Source organism: Propithecus coquereli, unplaced genomic scaffold, assembly GCF_000956105.1.
Source record: "Propithecus coquereli isolate 6110/MARCELLA unplaced genomic scaffold, Pcoq_1.0 Scaffold80, whole genome shotgun sequence".
Lineage (NCBI taxonomy): Eukaryota > Metazoa > Chordata > Mammalia > Primates > Indriidae > Propithecus > Propithecus coquereli.
The window spans coordinates 1,753,034-1,776,552 of NW_012154174.1; the positions used below are offsets into that span (position 1 = coordinate 1,753,034).

The window sequence follows — 23,519 nt, forward strand, 5'->3', positions numbered from 1 at the left end:
CTTATGATTTTGTTAATCTTCTGTATTATGTCCTTTTAAAGATTTCATTTATTTCTACTCCTTTTCATTTTCTCAAATATCATTTCTTTGAGTTTCCTTGATTTCCCTTTACTACTTTCTTGGTTTAAATAATTAATTTATTGATTTTCAATCTCTGTTTCTAATATGTGTATTTAAGGATATAAATTATCCTCTATGTATTACTTTAATTTTATCCAATAGTTCTAATATATAATGGGTTTTTTTAATTCAGTTTCATTTCAGTTATCTATTGAAGTATAATAAACCAACTCAAAACTTAATGGCTTAAAACATAACATATCATTTCTTAAAATTCTCTGGCCAATTTGGGCTATTCTTCTGCTGGTCTTTGCTGAGGTTGCTCATGCAGGTGTAGTCACCTGATCTAGGGCTCAGGGTCCAAGATAACCTTACTCAAACAGAAGTTGATGTTGGCTATTGGCTGAAGTTACTCAGTTCTCTTCCATGTTCACTTCAAGCCTCCTTAGGCTAAAATGGGCTTCTTCACGGCATGGTGGTCTCAGAATTTCAAGAGAGCAAGAGCAGTAGCTCAGGGCTTCTAAAGGTCTCGCCTCTGACAATTCATAAAATCTCCCTTCCACCATATTCCATTGGTCAAAGAAAGTCACAAGTTCTGCTTAGATTCAAAGGGATGGAGAAATAAGAAAGAGACACCATTTCTTGATGGGAGTGAGTGGCAATATCACATTGCGAAGAGTGTAGACATGAAAGTGGAGGCCATTACTATAAAAATCTACAAGGCTTGTATTGGCTTCTATTGCTGTGTAACAAATTGCCACCAATTTAGTGGCTTAAAACGATGCCCATTTATCATATCACATTTCCATAGGTCAGAAGCCTGACATTATTCCACTGGTTCTGTGCTTAGGGTCTCACAATACCAAAGGCAAGGTGTCATTTGGGCTGGGCTCTTATCTGAAGGCTCTGGAGAAGAATCTACTTCCAAGCTCCTTCAAGTTGTTGGCAGAATTCAGTTCTTTGTATTTGTAGGATAAAGGTCCCTATTTCCTTTCTGGTTCTCAACAGGGACTGCTGTTAGCTTCTCAATGCCACCCGCATTCCTTGACATGTGGTCCTTCTCCATCTTCAAGCCAGCAATGGTGTGTTGGATGCTTTCTGTGCTTCAAATCTCTCTGACTTCCTTTCTACCCCCGACCAGAGAAAACTCCCTGCTTTTAGAGGATTTGCCTGATTGGGTCAGGCCCATCCAGATAATCTCTGTATTTAAAGGTGAACTAATTTGGTACTTTATTTACATCTGCAAAATCCCTTCACAGCAGTACCTAGATTAGTGTTTGATGGAATAATCTTAGGGGAGAGGGGCCATCTTCAGAATTCTACCTAGCATAATACCTCATATTTGATTTCCTCTTTGACCTATGAATTAATTACAAGAATGCTTTAAGTTTCCAAATGTATATTAGTTTTTTGGGCTATATTTTAGTTATTGATTTATAATTTCACCACAGTGTGATCTGTATGTATTTGTCGAACCTCTCTTTGTGTTCTAGCATGTGGTCAACATCTATGAATAACTCCTTTGTGCTTGAAAAGAATATGTGTCCTCTAATTGTTAAGTGCAGAGTTCTACATTGGTGTTTGAACTCAAGTCTTTTAATAGGGTTATATATGTCTGTATACATCCTTATTTTTTCCCTATTTGATCTATCAGTTTCTGAGAGAATTATTAACATAATAGGATCTTCCCTATTGACTCTTTTAGTTTAAAGATGAGGAAACTGGGCCCAGTAAAGTTAAGTGACTTGCTTCAGATCCCACAGCTAGATAGGACAGAGCTGGGGTATGAACTCGGGTATTTCTCATATTGACATCTGGGATATTTACTTCAAAGAGAAAATTCAGTAATTTTCATTTTGTTCATTTCTCTCATCATAATAATAGTCCCTTTGTCATATTGGCCAATGGAAAACTGAGGGCTGCTCTCATTATTTCCAATTTGATCTTAGACTGATATGCAAGTTGTTCAAGTCTAACTATGGAAGAGTTATTATTAATAGGTAAAAATAGGTACCTATCATGAACTCCCACAATACCTCCACCAAATTTCCCATCTGAATCAAGGACAAGCACCCTCAGCCAGCATTACAACAGGAAGAAATGATTCAGAAAGACTAGTGAAGCATCTTCACTAATCTTTGATTTGGTTTATGTTCTGGTACAATATTGCTCCAACTTTTAGAACTTCCTTTCCAGAAAAACATACCTAAACATATGATTTTTAAACACGTGCCAAGTAGACGCTGCCCAGATTTGACCTCTCTTTTGTCATCGGTATAATGACCGAATCTAGAGCTCATCAAACTTCAACTATTATGCATTAATGGCAATCTTCTGTTTCTGGCTTACTTGATACCCACCTCTGTGGCCTAATAGGGCAATGTGTAAGGATAATAAACACTCACTTTCAGGCAGACCAGAGCCAGATATGCCCATACTTCAGCATTGCAGTTGTTTAATGCGTTGGCTTCCGAGAGAGCATCTTCAGCCTCTGTGAGCTCCTCCAGCTTGACAGAAAGGGGACACATGACACGTGTGAGTTGTAAGTCAAAGTAGTTTTCACTTTTGCTAGCTAGAGTAGGCTTAGCTGAAACCACTCTGTCCAAGTAATATTGATATGTGTGACCTATACCAATGGTTTTTATATTTTTAGCATCAGAACTCTTTCTTCGAACAAAATCTTATGTGATGGTTCAGTATATGAACTGATTAAAAGTGGAACATCTCTGATTAAAAATCCAAGTAGAGGAATCTGGAGCCCTGCCTAGTAAGTTCCCAACTGATACCCCTCTCCTCCTCTTTCCCTCTCCAGCAGTCTCATCAGGGCATCTGTAAACCATGAAGCTCCAGGTACTAGGATTGGAAATCCTTAGGAATGCCCATCACATGTACATCATTCAGTGGTTTCTCCATATACAGTGGTCTGTCAGATACATTTCTAGGTTTTTTCTTTACATTCATCCCTTTTTTCTCCGTGGAAATCTTTAGTAAAAGGCAAAAAATTTATACTATCTGAAGAGAAACCAAAGTATGTGTATATCTCTTTCTTGAGGTTAAAGTCTGATTTGCCTGTCAAAATACTATTGTCTAGAAAGTTTTCTTTCCCCTAATATCAGTTACTATCAGGCCAATCCTGAGCAATCAATACAGTATTCAGAGACTCTAGGGTGCTCTATTTTCCTCTGTTGCCTGGGCTAGCGTGCGGTGGCATCATTATCCTCACTGCAACCTCATGGGCTCAAGCAATCCTCCTGCCTCAGCCTCCCAAGTAGCTAGGACTACAGGTGCGCGCCACCATGCCTGGCTAATTTTTCTATTTTTTTGTAAAGACAGGGTCTTGTTCTGTTGCCCAGGCTGGTCTTGAACTCTTGGCCTCAACCAATCCTCCTGCCTCGGCCTCCCAAAGTGCTAGATGTGAGCCACCATGCCCAGCCTGAAGAGCAACTTTTTATTAGAGCAGACTTCCCTGGTTGCCCTCCCACTGTCACCAAAAAACCCCAGGGTTCTTGGAAGACTAAGGAATCAAGGTCAGCTGTATGCACAGGCATAGTCTCAAACCTTCCTTCTCTTACCCGGTAACAGGCGATTCCCAGTCCTAGCCAGGTAAGACATGAAGGTGATCTCTTACAAGCTTGCAGGTAGGTTTTCTTTGCCTTTTCATACTGTAGAAAGAAAGCACCACTAAGCTACTGTTCTGGAAGCTTCAAACACTTTATTGCTAGGATGATCATGGGAACTTTTCATAGCTGCACTCCAGAACAACCTAAGTTAAGTGAGTCCTTGACTTGTTATGTTTACTTTAAGGGAGCTATCACAAGAAGCCTGGTGAGGGGAGATGAATAGATCAAATGAAAGGGCAGATTTTTGCCTGGAAGCAGTTCTAAAGACATTTATAGCCTCTGTAAGAGTTGAGGCAAGGAGTTACATTGAACATTCTGGGTGACCACAATGATTATCTGAATTCCACCTAGACTTTATGGACTGCCCTCTTTTGCTTAAATTTGTTACCATGTAGTAGGATGACAGACAATCTCTGCACTAAGAGGTATATACTTGATATAGCCTCATCATTCTGAGAATCTGTTCCCTTGTTGTAAAAGGTCTTAGAATTTTAGAAAAACTCAAAAAACAAACTTGCAAAAGAAATAGCCCTGAAGGGGCCATTTCTTGTCTTGTATCTCCAATGTGAGAAATGGATCTATAGCTCTGCCTCAGCAAACAGCCTGGGAACTGCTTACCTAGTGAGTGCTTAGGGCAACAGCACTCTGAAGATGTAGCTTGTAATGACAATAGAAAGAAAACTTTTCCTTATTTACTTCACTGCAATGGGATAGTGATTTCTCTTAAGCCTATGTGAGCCTTCCCACTTACGTTATAAGGCATTGTGACTTCTTGTTGCTGTTGTTGTTTTTATATTAAATAAAAAAAGAGTTGGCTATTCTGAGGGGAAAAATGGAATAAAGTCAAAACAAAAGCAGGGAGTCAAAAGGTCTTTGGCAGAATGTTGATAATTGTTATAGTGAGATGGTGGGTCCATGGTGGATCATTCTACTATTCTGTCTACTTTGTATTTATTTGAAATTTTCTGTAAGAGAAAGGTTTTTTTCCAAAGACCTTGGCATGTTTCCCAAAATATGAGGAGAGAGTGCTTCTATAGCCAGGTCGGAGTGCCCTATGGAATGAGGTTAGCCTCAGCTAGATTAAATATAACCCTTTTTGTTGAATAGGAAGTTTGGAGAAGTCATTTTGAAGCCCATGACACTTTGTTAGTTAAGTCAAGCCAAGAATGTTTCTACTACTGAAAATAAAGTTTTTACTACTGCTGATAAAATAAAATTTTAGCTAAAATAGTAGCTAAAATTTAGTAGCTAAATTTAGTAGCTAAAACATAACTCATTTACTGAGTTCTTGATAACTTTTTAGTAGCATAATGGTTAAAACCATAGACTCTTCATTTTAGACTGCCTGGGTTTGAATCCTGCTTCCACTAATTACTGGTCATCTGATGTTGGGCAAGTCACTTTGTCTTTGGATGTAAAAGTGTCATTGTCATATTACTATTTTTAGTCCACAGACACAGATAGATGTTAATGCTTGAACTACAATTAGGTCCCAGACCATGGCTTGATTTACATGGATACTCCCCATCCTCTATCCCTTACCTCTTTCTCTTCCAGATAGAGAAGACCCAGTCGCAGGAAGATGAAGTGCATCCCAGAAGCATCTACTACAAAACTAATGGTTCGCTCATAGCATGCCTTGGCCTCAGCATGATTTCCACTTAGAAAATAGAGATGGCCCTTCACACCCCAGACATTAGGGTTCTGAGAACATGAAGAACAAGTAGTATATGGGATGACATGATACTTAAAATACCTTAATGACCTTTGTTTAACATTTAAATTTATATTAAATACATTGTCTTTTTCTAAGAGCACTCAGTTAGAAAGAGAACCATTTAACTGCACTGGGAAATATTTTTCTAGGTCTGCCTTCTCATTTCTTTCTTGCATTCTTAAAAGCCATTTTGCCTTCGGGGTAAATATTAAAAAAAAAAAACCTCCAAGTATTACCATGATAGTGTTCACAGTGAGAAAATAGAAGTCTAGAAAAGTTAAAATAGATAAACACTATCTGCTAAAAAACTGCCCTTATTCTTTTCTCTGCCTTTTGCAAAACTCATGATTACTTAAGAAAAACAAATAGAACACATGCGTCTACGGACAGCTGAAGACCCCCACTGCTGGTCACCATAAATCTTCCAGGAATATGGCATCACCACCTTTAATAAAGACTGCTCGCCCCTTCTCTGGACTCAAGAGGCTCTAGCAAAAGTCATTACCAGGTAGTCCATCTGGGATGCTTGTTGAAGGTATTCCTCTGCCTTGGCAAAGTCCTTCTTGAGAAGGTGTGTCTGGGCCAGCACCAAGTAATACTCACAGCTGGGGCCGCCCTGAGGGCATAACAGCTCATGTGCAAGCACTCTGCGCACGTACTGCAAGGAAAATCAGATTATAAGGAACATGTAAAGGGCTAGATTGTGTCAGTCCCATAGCTTTCAAAGTTGAAGGATTCTGTCTCTGATAATAAATAATAAGGAACATATTATTGAGTGAAATGATTATCCTTAACTTCAAAAGGTTAGGGGTGAATTACAAACATTCAGCACTCCATGGTTCCATTACTAGCTATTCGCTTAGTCACCAAATGAAGATATTTCCAAGTGAATAACCTGCAATATCTCACAATTTTGGTCTTGCTGGTCATCACACTAGGCGAATGTTAGACTGTATTTATTATGCAGCAAAGGTACATCATCAACCACCCCATTTACATGTGAGGTAATATTTTCAGGCAACTATCATTGTAAGAAAACTTACAGTGAGGTAAAACTGCCCTTCTAAAATTCTAGACGTAGGATCTTGGAAACATGAAGGTCTGTTTGTGATGCACCTCCAAACATTCGTTTACCAGTTTTATACTTTGGGCCAACTTTTGTTTTACCTACAAATTTGACAAAGTCAGATGTACTTGCTAAGCCGAAGGAAATCCTTCTTTTCTTTTCCCTCTGTTTCCATCTCATCCTGAATATAGAAACTTGCACTAACACTTATGCCTTCTTAGGAAAATACTAGAGGGAACGAATGTAGCTGCAGCTGTTTTCTCTGCCTGCCTTCTGGCTCTCTGACCTGGGGGGATAATTAATGACTTACTTACCTGGGAGGTGGTGAGAAGCCTATTTCTCTATTGGGAAGGGTTAATGTGTTAAAGGCTCCTGTTTAATGTGGCCTAATCCCACTCAGTTTGTAATTAGTGCCCTTTCCTGAGCTAGCCTGCCCTCAAATGGGGAAAGCACTCTGCAAGATCAGGGCCAACACTCTTCGCTCCTGAACCTTGCTCTCTCTCCTACTGCTTGCTCTTGGATATGCTTCTTGTTTCTCATGTGGTAGGTAGACCTCACAGGATGCTCTTCTTCTCTGGGAGGAGGCTTCAATTCTTCAGTTGCTCTACCTGTGACTGCACGGGTAGGTCAAACGTGGGACCAGTTACATTCTTCAGCCCAGCTTTAATATTTTTATCCCTCCCCCCAATATAGCACTATGTATGTTTCCAATTGGTTCAGAACCTGGAAGGTAAGAAGGGAATGTTTAGGCTCCTGTGAACCCCCAACACTCACATGATATGAATTCCCATAACAAAGTAACCTCAGGCAACATATGACTTAGAATCTGACTTTGCTGGTATTCTACAGGGAGCAGACTTGCAGAGAGGTCTTCTGATGCCACCTGCAGAGAGTGATTTATGTTTGGAGGTTCTTCCTATTGGGCTTAAGGTGTGCTTTTAAAAGCATATTTTTATTTCTACTTCACATGTATCTAAACTTGCATAGATACCATTATGGATACAATAAGAAGTTCACTAAAGTCTTTCCATCTACTTGCCCTTTTCCAAATATTCTGACCTGCACAGCATTAACTTTCATCAAGAAACGTATGGTCTCCATGAAGATAGTGGTAGAAGGAGTTTGGGAAACACCGTAATAATGGACAGGATGCAGAAAAGCTGATGAATCTTGACATTTTGATGCTTCTGAAAAAAAAGGATAGATTAGATGTAATAGAAAAAATGTCAGAAGTTCGACACACTAACATAGCAGGCAGAGTATTCTGATCTCATACATGAGAGGAGCATAATCTGAAAAGCAACAGACTGCTCTTTCGCAATGGTCCCCAAAGAGAAGAATTTAAATGTTCTTGAGGTGAATCTACTAGTGGTTCCAAATGCAAGTCACAACCAAATAAAAAGGTTTTTTAAAAAAAATATTCAGATCTCCTTGAATGTGAAACAACTGTAGATATTTTAAAAATGAAGAATTGTTAGAAAACCATAGGTCTGTAGTTGGCTACTTCTGTGAGCTAAATATAAACTGCTTGCATATTGAAAGCGTTACAGCACTGAGTTTGGATCTCCGAGCCTAGCCTAACATGAAGGAACTTGGGCAATGTGACAGATAAACTAATCAACTTCAAACAAATCAGGATTGCCACTTTTATAACCATAAGAGTTTTCATCCTTGTCTAGTTTGTTTATGCCCCTCCTCCAAATGGAAATCTTTTATCCAGTTACCTTTTTTTCCTGGTATTTCCTTGAGAAATATGTTAGATGGTTTTGGGCCCATACTTGGATCCTGAAATTGTGTAGTCAAAATGGGTTCTCGCGAATCAGACTGAAGTTTGGAGGATTCTTCAAGAAATTCATCTGGAATGGATAATGCAGCTCCTGGTACTAAATGATTAAATTTTAATGAAAAAAAACTTCCTATATTGGGTATTAAAAGATTATTTGTGAAGCCTAAGAAACATATTCCCTAAATATTGCATGAAGGACAGATTTGTTTAGTAGACTTGTTAATATTTCTGAATAATTTAAAGAATACTAGCTAAACTGACAGTACAGTTCCCATCACTGTTACCTCCCAGTACAACCTTGATGCTAGTCCAAGTCATGACAATTTCAAACAGATCCCTATTTTAAAAGTCACTTAATAAATCCAGAATCTCAAGAATCCAGATGAGAAGATTAATACATTTTTAGATAATATAAAAGCCCTTAAAGGACAGGAATTCTACTCATCTCAGTGTTCAAATAATACTAATAGTAAATGTAGCTATATTTGAACATGTCTATATGCCAGGTACTGTACTATGGACTTTAATGTATACTCTCATTTGTTTTTCACATTATGAGATATTATTTTTATAAGGCTCATTTTAAAAAAGTAAATCACAGAGTAGTTAAATAATCTGCTGAAGCTCTTAAACATGCTGTGCTGCCTCTCAAATAAATGTTTGACAAATAAAACCAAAAAGCAATGCCGGGCAGGAAATGATCAGTGCTAGCTGGCCCACAAATCAGAAAAGGTCACTCTTGGCTAGGGCAAAAATATGGCCTTGAAAAATAGGTAGAAATGGATAGGTAAAGAGGGAGGGGTATTCAAGGCTGGGAGCATGCCACTGGCAAAAGCATAGAAATAGTGAGCTAACTATTTTAATGGGTATTGAGGATTTCACAGGGAAAATCAAGGGAAAGGTAGGTTGGGGCTAGACTGTATTGATAGTTGAATTCCAGGACTTTTCTCCTATTGGAAAGAGAAGGGGGTACTTTGAAGAGCTTTGAGCAGAAAAATTAGAGTATAGTGGTATTATATGAAGATTACTTTAGCAGTGCTATGTAGCAAGGAGAAAAAATTGGGGATGGACACGAAGAGGTCTGTTTCTGCTACAACAATCTGGATATTTGGTAATGGAGAGTAGTGAAAATCTAAAGGGAGATGCAAGGAGCATTTTGAAAGAGAACCAATTGGTCTTGGGGATTAACCTGATAGAGGGATGAGAAAGCTCAAGAAAGGAAGGAAGAGAAAATTGACTCTATAATGATGTAGAGTCAATTTGGAAGATGAGGAGTTGAGTTTACTAGTAGAAAAATCCAACTGCGGGGTTATAGGAGGATGTCAGGGTTAAAGATAGAAATTTGAGAGTTAGAGCTTTTTGAAAGTAACACTGGATTACCGGGAAATGATTATATCTTACGAGTGTGACCAGAAAGAAAAGCTAGCAAAGGAAACCAAAGCGCGGTGGCTCATGCCTGTAATCCTAGCTCTCTGGGAGGCCGAGGTGGGTGGATTGTTTGAGCTCAGGAGTTCGAAACCAGCCTGAGCAAGAGTGAGACCCTGTCTCTACTAAAATTAGAAAGAAATTAATTGGACAACTAAAAAATATATAGAAAAAATTGGCCGGGCATGGTGGCGCATGCCAGTAGTCACAGCTACTCGGGAGGCTGAGGCAGTAGGATTGCTTGAGCCCAGGAGTTTGAGGTTGCTGTGACCTAGGCTGACGCCACGGCACTCTAGCCCGGGCAACACAGTGAGACTCTGTCTCAAAAAAAAAAAAAGCAAAGATATCTGGAAAAATCCCCAAATATTCAGAAAATAAAAAGCACACTGCTAAATAATCCACGGTCCCAGCCATGCAACTTCCATATATTTATCCAAGTCATGTGCCCCTTTTAGGAATACTTATACAGACAGTAAATTCCCTAAGATTAAAAAATCTGAATCTCAACAGTAGAAGCTTCAGACTGCCAACTGTATGAAAGAGAAAATATTCAGAAGTAAGGAGTCTTTCCTCGTATCCCTAAAGTAACTCAAAGTCCATGTACACATTCACTTAAAAAATATTTACTGAGCGCTCACTACATGCCAGCTCCCATTCTTAAGGCCAGTAATTTTCCCAATAGTCATTCATCCTCTCCATTCCCTGGCCCTACCTGCTGAGGCTTCCACCTTGACTGGTATTGTAGACGAAACATTTGTGGGTCCCCAAGGGCCTAAATTGGATCCTATTTTCCCGCCTTCTTCAACATACTCTGAGCTGTCAGTGCTCTTTTGCTTTGTTGTTTGTGCCTGAAGCATTCGTGCTTGAAGCTGTTTGGATGCCTCATGAAATGCCATTTCCATTCGAATGTCATTGTTTTGAATTTCGTAGTACAAACCTGAGGAAAGAAAGATGTTGAAATATGACTAATTTCCCACCACCATAAAGTGAAGAATTGTAACATTTCACTTACTTTTCCCATGTTTTTACCAAGTTTAAGAACTATCTGATGAGTCATTTAAGAGTAGAAAGGGAAAGAGAGACTCTTATAATGGGAAAAAAAAAAAAAAACCCACATTCAGATCACAGGAAAATACCATACCAAGTAAAGTCCAGGCTACAACATTGGTTGGTTCTAAGCAAGTGGCATCTTCAAAGAAAATTTCTGCTTGCTCATAGTTCTCCAACAGAACAGCCAGGACACCACACAGCAGCAAGCTGAAAAGAGAGCACCGACATGGTCACATGGAACATTCATGGAACCAAGACAATTTCATGTAGAAGCTTATCTGTTCCTACTCATTCTTTATCTCCCTTCCACCTATACCTGTGAATATGACTCTGGTTGAGGGAAAGAGCTTTCCGAAAACATTCTTGTGCTTTGATGTTGTCTTCAGTTAGAAGGCAGAAGGCGCCATAGTCCAGCCAGTGATCGAGGTTCTGTGGGTCACGGACCAACCTCTAGGCACATAAAGCATCAGGAAGGCCAAGGTTACTGTGACACTATGTCCTATTTTTTATGCATATAACATCACACAGTAAACATTCCATAAATACTGTAAGTTCTATGAAAGCTAATGCCATGACTTCTTTTTTTGCTTACCACTGAATCCCAAATGGCTAGCACAATCACTGTTCTGGCTGTTAGTAGGTGGTCAAAAAACACTTGATGAAATAATTTAAAAATTGAATCATCAAGTCATTTCTTCCTAGTGTCAGTATTCTGGTCACCCTAAACTCATCTAATAATTGGGGAACCTAAAGATTCATTTTATGGTATATCAATGATTTATAATAATTTCTGCCATAATCTTGAAATGACAAATATGTTAATCTAAAAATTTGAAAAAAAGCACCTTATGATGAGTGAAAACTACAAAAATTGCTTAAAGAAATTAAAAAAGACATAAATAAATGGAAAGACATTCCATGGTCATGGATTGGAAGACAATGTTGTTATGATGTCAATACTACCCAAAGCAATCTAGATATAATGCAATCCCTATCAAAATCCTCAAAATTCTCAAAAAGTTAAATATGTCTCAGTAATTTCATTCTTAGGTATATACCCAAAATAATTAAAAACAGGTACTGAAACAAATGTTTATACACAAACATTTTAGAGTTTTGAGAGTTCTTTATATTCTGAATACAAACCCTTTGTCAGATATATATTTTGCAAATATTTTCTCCTAATCTGTACTTTTTCTTTATGTCTTCCATAAAGTAACAGTTTTTAATTTTTATGAAGTTCCATCTATCGCATTTTTCTTTGGTCAATTGTGCTTTGGTGTCATGTTTAAGAATTCTTTATCTAACTCCAGGTCAAGAAGATTTTCTCCTGTGTTTCTTCTAAAGTTTTTATGGTATTATATTTTCCATTTAAATATATGAATCATTTGGAATTGATATTTGTAAAATGTTTAAGGTTTATATCAAGGTTCACTTCTTTTTGCAAATGGATAACCAATTGTTCTAACACTATTGAAAAGACTGTCCTTTCGCCATTGAATTTTTTGTACACTTTTGTCAAAAATCAAATGACATTACTTATGTGGTCCTATTTTTAGACTCTGTTTTATTGATCTATGTATCTACCCTTTCACCAATAAAGTTTGATTTTAAACTATCAAAAATTACTACTTATACCCATATTTCAAAAATAATAGTAATTGCAACCACTGGGAAGATGTTTAATTACCTCCTCATAATACACTGCCGCCATTTCAAAGTTCTCATTGATTTCTGCTTCAAATGCAAAGAGTCGAAGCTGTTCACTGCTTGTATAAATGGTTGAAATAGTGTCTTGGATATCATCTGGCATGGTCTTGTCCACGTCAAGATGTTAAGCAGACAAAAGAAAGCAATTACAGGTAGAGAGGTTTTATAAGCACAAATTGGATGTGAGACCCAGTCATGCCATCTAAAATGATATTGATGTTTCTTACAGTCTTGCCAATACAGTAAGAGAAAGAGTGAACCAAGAGAGAAATATCAAGGGTAAGAGAGAAGCTCAGGTATCTAAATACCACCAGTCTGAGCCCATGGAAGTGAGTAAAAATTGTTTAGGGCAGAAATAACTCTCCTCAACCCACAGGGTAGTCAAAGTCCCCACGCAGATCACCTCTGACCTCAAATAGCTTCCTTCATTTTCTCTAATGTATAGGACAAATATTTCCATTTTTTCGGTTCTATGACATGAAAAGGTTGGCAAGCACTAGCCAAGGTCTTTAAATATGGGGAAAGCAAGAGAATAAAGGTAAAGCTTTGGAAGCCAGATCTATAGTTTTAGGGGGATGTATAGACTGATCGATCCTACAAAGGAGACAGAAGGAAAGGTAGGAGGTAAACCAGAAAAAGAATATATCCTATACATCCAGACTGGGAGAGTAGGTCTGGTGTAATTAGTAATATCCTGGGTCAGAGGCTATGGCCAAGAAAGAGCCTAAAAAATTCTTTAATTAGAAGTAAAAATAATATCAGTAACTTTAACAAGTACAGATGCAAGGGAATGTGGAGAGTAAAGCCAAATTTGAGATGGGCCAAAGAGAGTTTCTAATCACTTCACTAGTGCTTTTGTTCTTTGTTCTTTTTAGTTTTGATGATCTTGACCTCTAAATCCCCTCAGCAACACACTTCTACACCCAACTTACCTCTAATATCCCACTCCCAGAACCAACATTCCAAGCCTTCCACCTTTTTGTCACTTAGTCACTTAAAACTGCTCTGTGACTTTATTTCCTTCATTTCCAATAAGCCCATCATTTTCCAAATGGATCAGCCTGGACCTGATGATTACCCACTGATAAAATTCTCTCACCAGCATAATCAAATCTCAGGCATCCTTGTCCTTCACCTGCACTTGTTCTGAAATCTCTCCTACCTATGACTTCTTCATTCTTAAACGGGAACACTCACTGGTCTTAAGGAGAACTGTACAGGGACAGAGATATCTAAGCCACCAGACTCTTATGGGATTCGGTCTTAGCTGAAGACCTTTAATACTCTTAGTAATCTATGTATTTGTCCTTATTCAGTAGCATATCCCATAATGCTATGCAGTATCTAAATTTTCCTCTTTTCTTCAAGCTTTTCATTTGACCCTTATCCCCTTCACTTTCAGTAAAGATCCTACTTCACAGAGATAATAGAAATCATTAGGCAAGAAATCCTTCAATTTTTAAATCCCCTAGCTAAATTATTTATTTCTGCATCTATTGTATCCCATTCCTTTCAGTCTCAGAGGAAGAAGCATTACAACCTTCTCTGTTTCAAGGCTAATCCTTCCATTTAAATTCTTGGTTCTTTCTCAGTTGTATACCCTGGGCTTACCATCAATTACCCTCCTCTCTTTCCTCAATTTTCAACTTCTCCCACTCTGTTAATTCCTTTTCCCAAACCTGTAGATGTGCTCGAGGTTCTTCCATTTTAAAAAGAAAATCTCCGTAATTTCTAGGTACTACTTGACCACTTTTTTCCTTCTTTGTCCAACTTCCTGAATTTATATTCGTCTGTTTCCTAATTGCTCATTTACTCCTCAATTCATTATAATTTGAATCCTAGCATTATCCCAATGATATTGCTATGTAAAAGTTAACAATAATCCCCTATTACCAAATCCAATGAAAACTTTTCAGATTTTATTCTTTAATTCCTAGGAATGTTTGACAACGTCGACCACCTTTTCTTCTTAAAATTATTTTTCCTTGGTTTCTGTGACACCACTGTCTTCTGGGTTTTTTGCCTGTTTAACAATTCTATTTGTCTCCTGCAACTCTTTCACTCATTCATCCCTTAAATGTTGGTGTTTCCTAGGGCTCCACTGCCAGCTTTCTTCTCTTTACTTATGTTTTCCTTAGGCAGTCTCATCTATGACCATAGCACCCATATGTCATGGCTCCGCAAATCCCACCTCTAGTTCAGATCTCTCTCTTGAGCAAAACCCCACTGGAGCCAAAACTGAATTCAACATCACCTGCCTCCCACCAAATGTACTCATGTTGTATTCCATGTCCTGGTTAATGTTAATATCAATCACCCAGTCACTGAACCTTAAACTTAAGAATCTTTGACTCTCCTTCCTCCTTATTATGCAATAACCAGCTAACATCACCAGTTTTACCACCTCTAACCCATCCTCCATACTGCTATCAGAGTGTTTTAGCAAATTTAAACCTGATCATACTACAACCTAGTATAAAATAATTTAATTTATTGCTCCCACTGCTAATGAGGTTTTTCCTCAAAACTTAAAACTTCTTTTGCTCATGCTCAACTCTCAACTGTTTTCTAAATCAAATTATCCAAATCATCCATGCCCAAGGCAGGACTGCTCTCTTAAACTCATGATACTGGACACTCCTTTCCTATCTCTTCCAGGAAGGCTGAACAAAGTGAAAGAAATGGTGATGGTGGTAGAGACGAAAAACCACAATGAAGGAAAGAGCAAATAGAATAGAGGTTTTGAGAAGCATAGCTGGTTAGAGACTACCAGGGAGACAAAAAAAAAAATGGATTTTGTCATTGTTTTCAAATAAACCACAACTGTACAAAAATAAGCAGATGAAAGCAAGATGCAAGCTGTACAAATAAAGATATAAACAGACAAGTGAGTGGAGAGCAGATTGCCAATCAAATAGAAAAGGCATGTTTCAAGTGTCACTATCATTTGGGTGGTAATATCTGAAAACTCATAGTTTTTCTTTGTTTTTACTATCTTGAAGAAAGAATTGATAATTGTACATGTTTCCATAATAAGTGGAATGATAATTTTCATTTCACAAGTTACATAGCCTATTTTATCTATTTTTGACAATTCTATTTTTTTTTTTTTTTGAGACAGAGTCTTGCTCTGTTGCTGTGGTTAGAGTGCAGTTGCGTCATTGTAGCTCACTGCAACCTCAAACTCCTGGGCTCAAGTGATCCTCCTGCCTCAGCCTCCCGAGTAGCTGGGACTACAGGCATGCATCATGACGCCCAGCTAATTTTTCTATGTTTAATAGAGATGGGGTGTCGCTCTTGCTCAGGCTGGTCTTGAACTCCTGAGCTCAAGCAATCCTCCCTCCTTGGCCTCCCAGAGTGCTAGGCTTACAGGCGTGAGCCACCGCACCTGGCCCCTCTATCACATTTTTCAAAGTAATGACATTTATTTTTCTAAGAAATTGAAAGAGCATATCTCCTTGTTCTTCCCTAAGTCTTATAACTTAGGCAGTCTCTACTATTCATCTTTGTGCTTTCAGTGTAACACAGAGCAGACACCTCAATAAATATTTTTTGAATAAAGGAAGCAGGAAGGAAGGAACCATTCATAGGAGTCCCTGGTGTTCTACAGAGAAAAGGAAGGGCTCTCAGTTCTTGACACCTACCTGGTTCAAGGCCACATGCATCTGATCTACTAAGAACACATAGAGCTCACTGATAAATGTCTGTAGTTCCTCCTGGCTTTCAAATGATGTTGTCTTCAGGTATTTCTCTCTCACAATCTTTACCACAGCATGCTGCAAGAAACACAGATCATCCATCTGATAGCAGTCTAATATCTGCTGACAGCATAGATCTCTGTAGAGCTTCTGGTCTAAGGCTGATCAAAACTTCAGAAGGTGATTGATTTCTCCCTTGTTGGCTGGTAGACTATTGGCTCTCTGATTTTCCTCCAATCAACATACTCTGTATGACTCCTTCTTTCCTTGACATCATCATTATCACTAACAGGTGCAATGCAGGACTCATACCATGTGAAGAGAGCCATAGAGCTGAAGAAAACTTTAGCATTAGGTTTAAGCATTGTGTCATAGTGGCCATACAGCTCAAGGGAGAAAGGGAGAAAGCCCTGGTCTGAGAGTCCAGAGAATGGAATTCTAGTTCTAATGCTGCTACTATACAACCTCATAAATCATTTTACACTTTTGTACCTCTCTTTCCTCATTTGTTAAAGTGGATATGCAGTTCTGGTATTATTATCTCATTTCAGAAGATGATTGAGAAACCAAAAAGAGGTAACAGGTGTAGAAGCTTAAAATGCTGTACAGATATGAACATAGCATGTTGCTATGGCCAGGACAGCTGCTGCTTCTTTTTTCTTTTCTTCCTAAAGTAACATTATCGCCAGATTTTTTACTAAGTACTTTCCATGTATTGTATGATTTAATTCTCATAATGACCCCATGTGATACTATTATCCCTCATTTTTAGATAAAGAAATTGAGGCACAGAAAGATAAAATTAAGGTCACTCAGCTAGTAAAGATAGAACCAGGAATCAAACCGAGACATGGCTACACCACCTGCTGAGAATACACTCTTGCCTCCATTAGCGTCAGTTGTTTTTCACTTTATTACTTCCACATTCTTTCTTTGTATCCGTTTAGCACAGTACAGGACACGTAGTAAATGTGTATACAGAGGTAGTGTAGTGTAGCAATTAAGCATATGAGTTCTGGAGCCAGACTGCTGAGTGTGAATCCTGACTGTGACCTTTATTATCCCTGTGACCTTGGGCAAATAACTTAACCAACTAATGTTTCATTTCCCCATCTGTAAAATGCGGAGTACCTACCTGATAGTGTTGCTATAAGGATTAAATTAGTAAAATATGAAGCACTGACAAATTTGCCTAGATACAGCAAACACTCAATAAATGTTAGCCATTATTATTCAAAAAATTACTATTACGTTAACTATTTCTCAAATCTTAGTGATTCTATGCATGAGAGAGAGATATGAATGTGAACCAAAGTGAATTAGTTATGGAGTCAGTACCAGACAGGGTTTCTGCCTCCTAGAGCAACAGTAAAATCTGGACCAAAATCTGGCCTAGCCTCAAGTGAAGAATTAGTTGCTTAAAAGCTCACACTCAGATGGATACTAAACCCTTCCAAGACTGCAAGAATGGAGCTTCTCCTGACATTCTATCGTAGAGAACATAGCTCTCTGCACCAACAGCAAGGAAGGTAGCAGTGCAGCTGAATGTAATCAGAGAAGAAAACGTTAACTGGGTATGTAGAGAAGGCGCTCCATAAAAACCCATGGGATAATTAAATAAATGAATGTTTTACCTTGAGTTGTTCTTTGAAAGCAAAGTATTTTCCAGAGCAATTAAGTTCATAGCTGAGCTGGCACTTCTGCTCCTCCAGGGTTTCACTATCTATATCATTCCCCAGTTTGGCCACCTGTTTTCCAAACATTCTGTGGTACTCATCCAAAATGGCTCTAGAAATGTTCTTGATCTGTGAGTGGTAGTCACTCACCGCCTAGGAAAATATAAAATGCTCGGTAAAGAGGCCTCAAAGAGGTCAAGACCTCTTTGGAATTCTAAAACCAGATTGGGGCCGGGCGCGGTGGCTCACGCCTGTAATCCTAGCTCTCTGGGAGGCCGAGGCGGGTGGATTGTTTGAGCTCAGGAGTTCGAGCCTGAGCAAGAGCGAGACCCCGTCTCTACTAAAATTAGAAAGAAATTAATTGGACAACTAAAATATATAGAAAAAATTAGCCGGGCATGGTGGCGCATGCCTGTAGTCCCAGCTACTCAGGAGGCTGAGGCAGTAGGATCGCTTGAGCCCAGGAGTTTGAGGTTGCTGTGAGCTAGGATGACGCCACGGCACTCTAGCCCGGGCAACACAGTGAGACTCTGTCTCAAAAATAAAATAAAATAAAACCAGATTGGGTTTTATGTTCAATAATTCTCTAAAGTGCCCTTTTCTTCCCAGCTCAGAGACCATCAGCCAAAGATTAGACATTGTCTGCTATTCTCTATATGCCACTGATCACAATGGAACCAGCGCGAAAATATGTAAAGCTTCAAACAAGTTTGCACCCAACTGGAAGACACATTAAAGAGTTCATGCAATTTTCAAATGCGTGCCTCAACATCTTATTACTCAGAGTTTCACCTTAGCTTTGGCACTTGCCTTCTGAGCTCCTCCTGTCCGGCGGGTAAGGGGAGGCCTTGCAGGAATCATTTCCTTGACCCTGTATCAGGAAAAACAAAACCAAAAAAACACTTCATTGTCTGCAGGTTTATGTTTTCTTATACCCAACCTTCAAAAGAGTCTGGGTGGGAGAGACCTGAGGTCTGTTCCTCCATTGCACTTGAGCACTGTTTGTTCTCTCATGTAAAACCCTAGATGTGAACACCAGCACAGTACATGGCGATGGACCAGGTAGGGGGAAAGCCAGGAAGCAGCTGCTCAGAAAGTATCTAAGTTGTACTTTTGGCTAATTTGGTTTTACCTTTACACATTTTTTTAAACCTTCTTGTACACAAGTGGTTGCTTGACGAGGAGCTTCGAAAGAAATGGGTGTCATGATTTTAGGGGCACTCAGTAAAGTCTCTGAAAACACAAAGACTTGGAAATCTGGGTGGTATAGACAAGTGAAAGCTTTTCTTCCCCCTGCATCTAGGATAAAAAATGTAATCTTGGCCATATTTTATAAGACTGCATTAAATTACAGTACTGCTATCAAACTTTAAGGTGAGTAAAAAAACACATTTTGTCACTATCAAACTATTTATACCAAAACTACCTTTCATTTTCAGGAGACCTTACAAGAACCTGGGAGGAATTAAGTTACAGCTTGTCTCTACTATAATTTCAGATTCTTGCTAAATATATTGGACTGCCTTGAAGTCTGCAATAAAACCCACAAAATCAATTTTTCTTTACTAAGTCCTATGTAATTGTATACCTCTGTTCATAACTAATTTTAATTTTAATTGGTAATATATTTATAGGATTCAAAATTTAAAAGGTATGAACCAATATATAGCAAAATATATCTTCTTTCAACCTTGTTATCCACCCTGCTAGTTTCCTCTCCAGAGACAATGTTATTCATTCATTTATTCATGCAAAATATATACTGAGTGTCTATTGTCCATCAGGTATTTTTCCAAATCTGAGAATGGAGCATTAAACAAAATAGACAAAAATTCTTGCCCTCATGGAGCTGACATTCTAGTAGAGAAAGGAAGACAATAAACGATGTAAATAATTGGGATAAATATGCTAGTAATATGTGCCATGGAGGAAAATAATGCAGAAAAGTAGATAAACTATGTTGGGGGCTGTGGGTGGTGGAATGCAGGAGCATATTTCCCTAGGAAAGTCCTCACTGAGATGGTAACATTTGAGTAAAGACCTGAGGGAAGAGAGGAAGCGAGTCATCCAGGTATCTGGGATAAGGACATTTCAGGCAAGAAGACCACAAGTGGAAAGGCCTTGCTGCAAGAATATGCCTGGCATGTGTGCGGAATAGCAGAGATGCCAGTTTGGATGGAAGGAAAAAGTGAGGGCAAAGTACATGTAGAATATGTAGGCCCTTGTAGGCCACTGTGGAGAATCTGACTTTTACTCAGAGTGTGATGGGGAGTCACCGGTAGTTTCTGAGCAGAGGAGTTACATGAGTTGACTTCCATTTTAATACAATCATTTGAGAATGCTGTCTTAAGGAAAAACTGCCCAAATGTTCATCAGGTGATGAATGGAAAAACAAAAGGTGGTATATTTATTCAATGAAATATTATTTGGCAATAAAGAAATGAAGTACTTACACATGCTACGATATGAATGAACCATGATGACATTATATTAAATGAAAGAAGCCAGTCACCACATAGTGTATGATTCCATTTATATGAAATGTCCAAAGTAGATAAGTGGTTGCTTAGGTCTGGAGGGGAGGGGAGGGGGGTTGGCACGATGGTTAGAAGGAAACAGAGAGTGACTTCTAATGTATATGGGGTTTCAATTTTAGAGGTAATGATAATGGTGGGGGCTGTATAATTCTGTGAATATACTCAAAGCCATAGAATTTTACCCTTTATGGGTGAAGTATATGATATGTCAATTATATCATATCTTGATGAAGCTGTTTTTTTAAAAAAGAAGAAACTGAAGGGTGGAATGGCAGATGCAGGGAGAACAGGTGCAAGAGTAGTATGGCTCTGACCAGAGACTTTGTGAAAATAAGATAGAAAAATCTGGAGTTCAGCCTAGCCTTGAAATATAAATTTGCAAGCTATCAGCATACAGATGGTGTTTAGAGCCATGTGAATTGATAGAAACCAAGGAAGTAAGTATACATAGAAAAGAAGGCAAGGACTAAGTTCTAGGGGACTCCAACACTTAGCAGCTGGAAAAGCCAGGGAGGGAGGAATAAAATCAAGAGAGTATGGGGTCCTGAATGCCAGGAAAAGAGAAGTACCTCAAGGAAGATTGAGTAAACGCTGATAACAAGTCAAAATGACTCTGAGAGTGGACCACTAGATTTAAAAATGTGGTGGTCATTGATGATCTTAATGAGAACATTTATCTGAAGATAAATTAATTGGAAGTGAATTACCTGAGCAAAGGATTAAAAGATCCATGAACTTGTATTTAAATAGCTATTACCAAATTTCCCTCTGCTGGAGTTGTACCAATTTACACTCCCAGCAATTTGCATGAGAGGAGCTATTTCCAAACATCCTCATCACAACACAATTAGTTATCAAGACTTTTTGATCTTCAGCAATTAAAAAACAAGGTATTTCAGGGTAGTTTTAATTTGAATTTCTTTTATTATTATTTTTATTTCAAAATATTAAGGTGGTATAAATATTTTTGTTACATGGATACTTAAGTTGGGGATTTTAGTGTGCCTGTCACCATAATAGTGATCACTGTACCCAATAGTTTTTATCCCTCATTCCCCTTCTACCACTCCCTTCTTGGTTTCCATTATCCTTTACATCTCTTTGTGCCTATGTGTGCCCATGGTTTAGCTCCCAATTATTAGTTAATATATGTGGTGTTTGTTTTTCCTGAGATACTTCACTTAGGATAATGGCCTCCAGTTCTGTTCAAGTTGCTACAATAGACATTATTTCATTCCTTTTTTGTGGCTCAGTAGTATTCCACATAGATGTGGAATATATATATATGGAATATATATACAGAATATATACATGGAATATATATACATATATATGGAATATATTCTACATATATATCTCACATTTTCTTTATCCACTCATGAATTGATAGGCACTTATGTTGATTTCACATCTTTGCAATTGTGAATGTGCTGTGATAAACATTCAAGTGCAGTTGTCTTTTTGATATAATGACTTCTTTTCCTTTGGGTAGATACCCAGTAGTGAGATTGCTGAATCGAATAATAAGTCTACATTTACTTCTTTGAGGAGTATCCATACTGTTTTCCACAGAGGCTATACTAATCTGCAGTCCCACTAACAGTGTTTAAGTGTTCATTTCTCTCTACATCTACACCAGCATCAATTGTTTTTTGGCTTTTTAATAACAGCCATTCTGACAGGGGTGAGGTGGTATCTCCTTAAGATTTTAATTTATATTTCCCTGATGATTAGTGATGTTGAACATTTTTTCATATGTTTCTTGGCCATTTGTCTATCTTCTGTTCATGTCCTTTGCCTACGTATTAATGGGGTTGTTTGTTTTTTTCTTGCTGATTTATTTGTAGAGTCTGGCTATTAGCTCTTTATCAGATATATAATTTGAAAATATTTTCCCCCATGCTGTAGGTTGTCTGTTTACTCTGACGATTATTTCCTTTGCTATGCAGAAGTTAATTTAGTTAAGTCCCATTTATTTTTGTCATTGCTGTATTTGCCTTTGGAGTCTTATTCATAAATTCTTTGCCTAGGCTGATGTCCAGAAGAGTTTTTCCTACTTTTTCTTTTAGGATTTTTATGGTTTCGTGCCTTACATTTAAGTCTTTTATCCATCTTGAATTAATTTTTGTATAGGGTGAGATATAGGGGTCCTGTTTCATTCTTATGCATGTGGCTATCTAGTTCTTCCAGCACCATTTATTGAATAGGGCTTCCTTTCCACAGTGTACGTTGCTGTTTGCTTTGTCAAAGATCAGTTGGTTGTAGGTAGATGGTTTTATTTCTGGGTTCTCTATTCTGTTCCATTGATCTATGTCTCTACTTTTATACCAGTACCATGCTGTTTTGGATACTACAGCCTTGTAGTGTAATTTGAAGTCAGGTACTTTGGAGTACTTCCTGTAGGGCAGGCCTAGTATTGACAAATTCCCTTACTGTTTGCTTGTCTGGAAAAGTCTTTATTTCTCCATCATTTATGAAACTTAGTTTTACAGGAAACAAAATTCTTGGCTAACAATTGTTCTGTTTAAGAAGGCTAAAAATGGGGCCTCAATCCCTTCTGGCTTGCAAGAGCTGAGCTGAAAAGTCTGCTATTAGCTGATAGGTTTTCCTTTGTAGGTTAGTTGTTGTTTTCATCTTGCAACTTGTAGAATTTTCTCCTTCTTTTTGACTTTGGCCAGGCTGATGACTGTGTGTCTTGGAGATGTCCTATTTGCTGTGAATCTTCCCAGTGTTTGATGACCATCTTGTATCTGGATATCTGAATGTCTGGTGATACCAGGGAAGTCTTCCTCAGTAATTCCCTTCAATAGGTTTTCCACACTTTTTGCTTTTTCTTCTTCTTTCTCAGAGATACCTATAATTCACATATTGGCTCATTTCATACAGTCTCACATTTCTCTGAATCATTGTTCATTCTTCTTTATTGTTCTCTCTGCATCTTTGACTGACTGGGTTTGTTCGAAAGCCTTGTCTTCAAGCTCTGAGATTCTTCTGCTTGGGCTAGCCTGTTATTGAAGCTTTCTGCTGTATTTTGAAGTTTGCTAAATGACTTTTTCATTTCCTTGAACTCTTTTGTATCCTTTCTTATGTTGTCTAGGTCTTTAGCAACTTTTTCATTTTCTTTGAAGTCCTGAAATATATTTTGGCTTCTTTGTGTTGGTTTTCAACTTTATC

At 38.2% G+C, this 23,519-nt stretch overlaps 1 protein-coding gene across 1 annotated transcript in view; it reads right to left on the reverse strand.

Annotated features, from left to right (window-relative positions):
• CFAP70 (cilia and flagella associated protein 70) overlaps positions 1–23,519 on the reverse strand; it is a 96,422-nt gene that overhangs the window by 8,970 nt on the left and 63,933 nt on the right. The window contains exons 9-21 of the mRNA XM_012663218.1: positions 18,619–18,679; positions 17,767–17,961; positions 16,079–16,210; positions 12,415–12,540; positions 11,041–11,174; positions 10,816–10,931; positions 10,387–10,611; positions 8,188–8,346; positions 7,523–7,650; positions 5,903–6,055; positions 5,223–5,384; positions 3,633–3,722; positions 2,466–2,567 (exon numbers count right to left, since the gene is read on the reverse strand). Coding sequence (XP_012518672.1) covers positions 2,466–2,567; positions 3,633–3,722; positions 5,223–5,384; positions 5,903–6,055; positions 7,523–7,650; positions 8,188–8,346; positions 10,387–10,611; positions 10,816–10,931; positions 11,041–11,174; positions 12,415–12,540; positions 16,079–16,210; positions 17,767–17,961; positions 18,619–18,679 — 1,783 coding nt within the window. The remainder of the gene's footprint in view (positions 1–2,465; positions 2,568–3,632; positions 3,723–5,222; positions 5,385–5,902; positions 6,056–7,522; positions 7,651–8,187; positions 8,347–10,386; positions 10,612–10,815; positions 10,932–11,040; positions 11,175–12,414; positions 12,541–16,078; positions 16,211–17,766; positions 17,962–18,618; positions 18,680–23,519) is intronic.